Source organism: Hipposideros armiger, unplaced genomic scaffold (assembly GCF_001890085.2).
Source record: "Hipposideros armiger isolate ML-2016 unplaced genomic scaffold, ASM189008v1 scaffold_6071, whole genome shotgun sequence".
In the NCBI taxonomy this organism is placed as follows: domain Eukaryota; kingdom Metazoa; phylum Chordata; class Mammalia; order Chiroptera; family Hipposideridae; genus Hipposideros; species Hipposideros armiger.
The window spans coordinates 1-1,190 of record NW_017737091.1 but is presented as its reverse complement, the minus strand read 5'-3'; the positions used below and the strand labels follow the sequence as shown (position 1 = coordinate 1,190).

The 1,190-nt window shown below is 37.7% G+C and overlaps 1 protein-coding gene across 1 annotated transcript; it reads right to left on the bottom strand.

The window, feature by feature from the left end:
- Window positions 1-48: 48 nt before the first annotated feature.
- LOC109378882 (endogenous retrovirus group K member 11 Pol protein) lies at window positions 49-1,183 on the bottom strand (the record flags this gene model as incomplete). The annotated part of the gene is given in 3 exon segments (XM_019635138.1): window positions 49-750; window positions 752-799; window positions 801-1,183. Coding segments are annotated over 3 exon segments (1,133 nt in total), but the record flags the coding sequence as incomplete, so codon positions are not given.
- Between the last annotated feature and the right edge of the window lie 7 nt (window positions 1,184-1,190).

Below are 1,190 nucleotides of genomic sequence, written 5' to 3'. Positions count from 1 at the left end.
CAAGTGGGTAATACAACAAAAGACCAAGGCAGTGAATAATTTAAATACTGCAAAGTGGCTGTGTTGATGTGTTTTTCCACAACTGTTAAAGCCTCTGCTGCCTCAGGCGTAAGATTCCTGGGAGACCTGGGATCGGAGTTTCCTTGTAAAACATTAAACAATGGCTTTAAATCTGCAGTGGTAAGCTTAAGTAAAGGTCTAATCCAATTGATATCTCCTAACAATTTTTGAAAGTCGTTTAAGGTTTGCAAATGATCTCTTCTAAGTTCTAAAGGTTGGTGGGTGTAAAAGGAAGTTTGTAAGGTTCTACCCAAATAAGAAAAGGGTGGCTCTGTTTGGATTTTTTCAGGTGCTATTTGCAATCCAAATTCTTTCAAGGTTAATACAGTGACTGTTAGAACTGTTTGAAGAACTTTCCTATCTAAATGAGCAATTAATATATCATCCATATAATGTATTAGATACACTTCAGGGAAATTTTGTCTAACAGTTTGAAGAGCAGTATCTACAAATTTCTGACAAAGGGTAGGACTATTTTTCATTCCCTGTGGAAGGACTTTCCATTGATATTTCTGATAAGGCTGCTTAAAGTTTTCTGAAGGAATGCTAAATGCAAATCTTTGACAATCCGGGGGATATAAGGGAATGGAGAAAAAGCAGTCTTGCAGATCAATTATTACAATATTATAACCTCTAGGAATAGCAGAAGGCGATGGTAGTCCAGGTTGCAAAGCACCCATATCCTCCATAGTTAACAGCTCTTAAATCCTGTAACAGTCTCCATTTACCTGATTTTTTTGATAACAAAAATTGGAGTATTCCAGGGACTAGTAGAGGGCTCTATATGGCCTTGTTTTAATTGCTGTTGTACTAACTGTTTTGCTGCTGATATCTTTTCAGATGAAAGGGGCCATTTTTCAACCCATACCGGAGAGTTGTTTTTCCAAGTTATGGGATCAGCAGTCTGAGAGACAATGGCCCTGTCTATAAATTTGGATACCCTAGTCCAGTTTTGTCAAATTTAGGTTGTACATTAATGGGGTATAACTGTCTAGACTGGTTTTTTTCCAAAACCTCCTTGAGGATCAAATCTCATTTGTAGCATTTGGGAAGTGACTTTAGTGCCAGGACTGCAAAGTAAAACACCCATTTGAGAGAGAATATCACGTCCTCAGAGGGAAAAAGGCAAT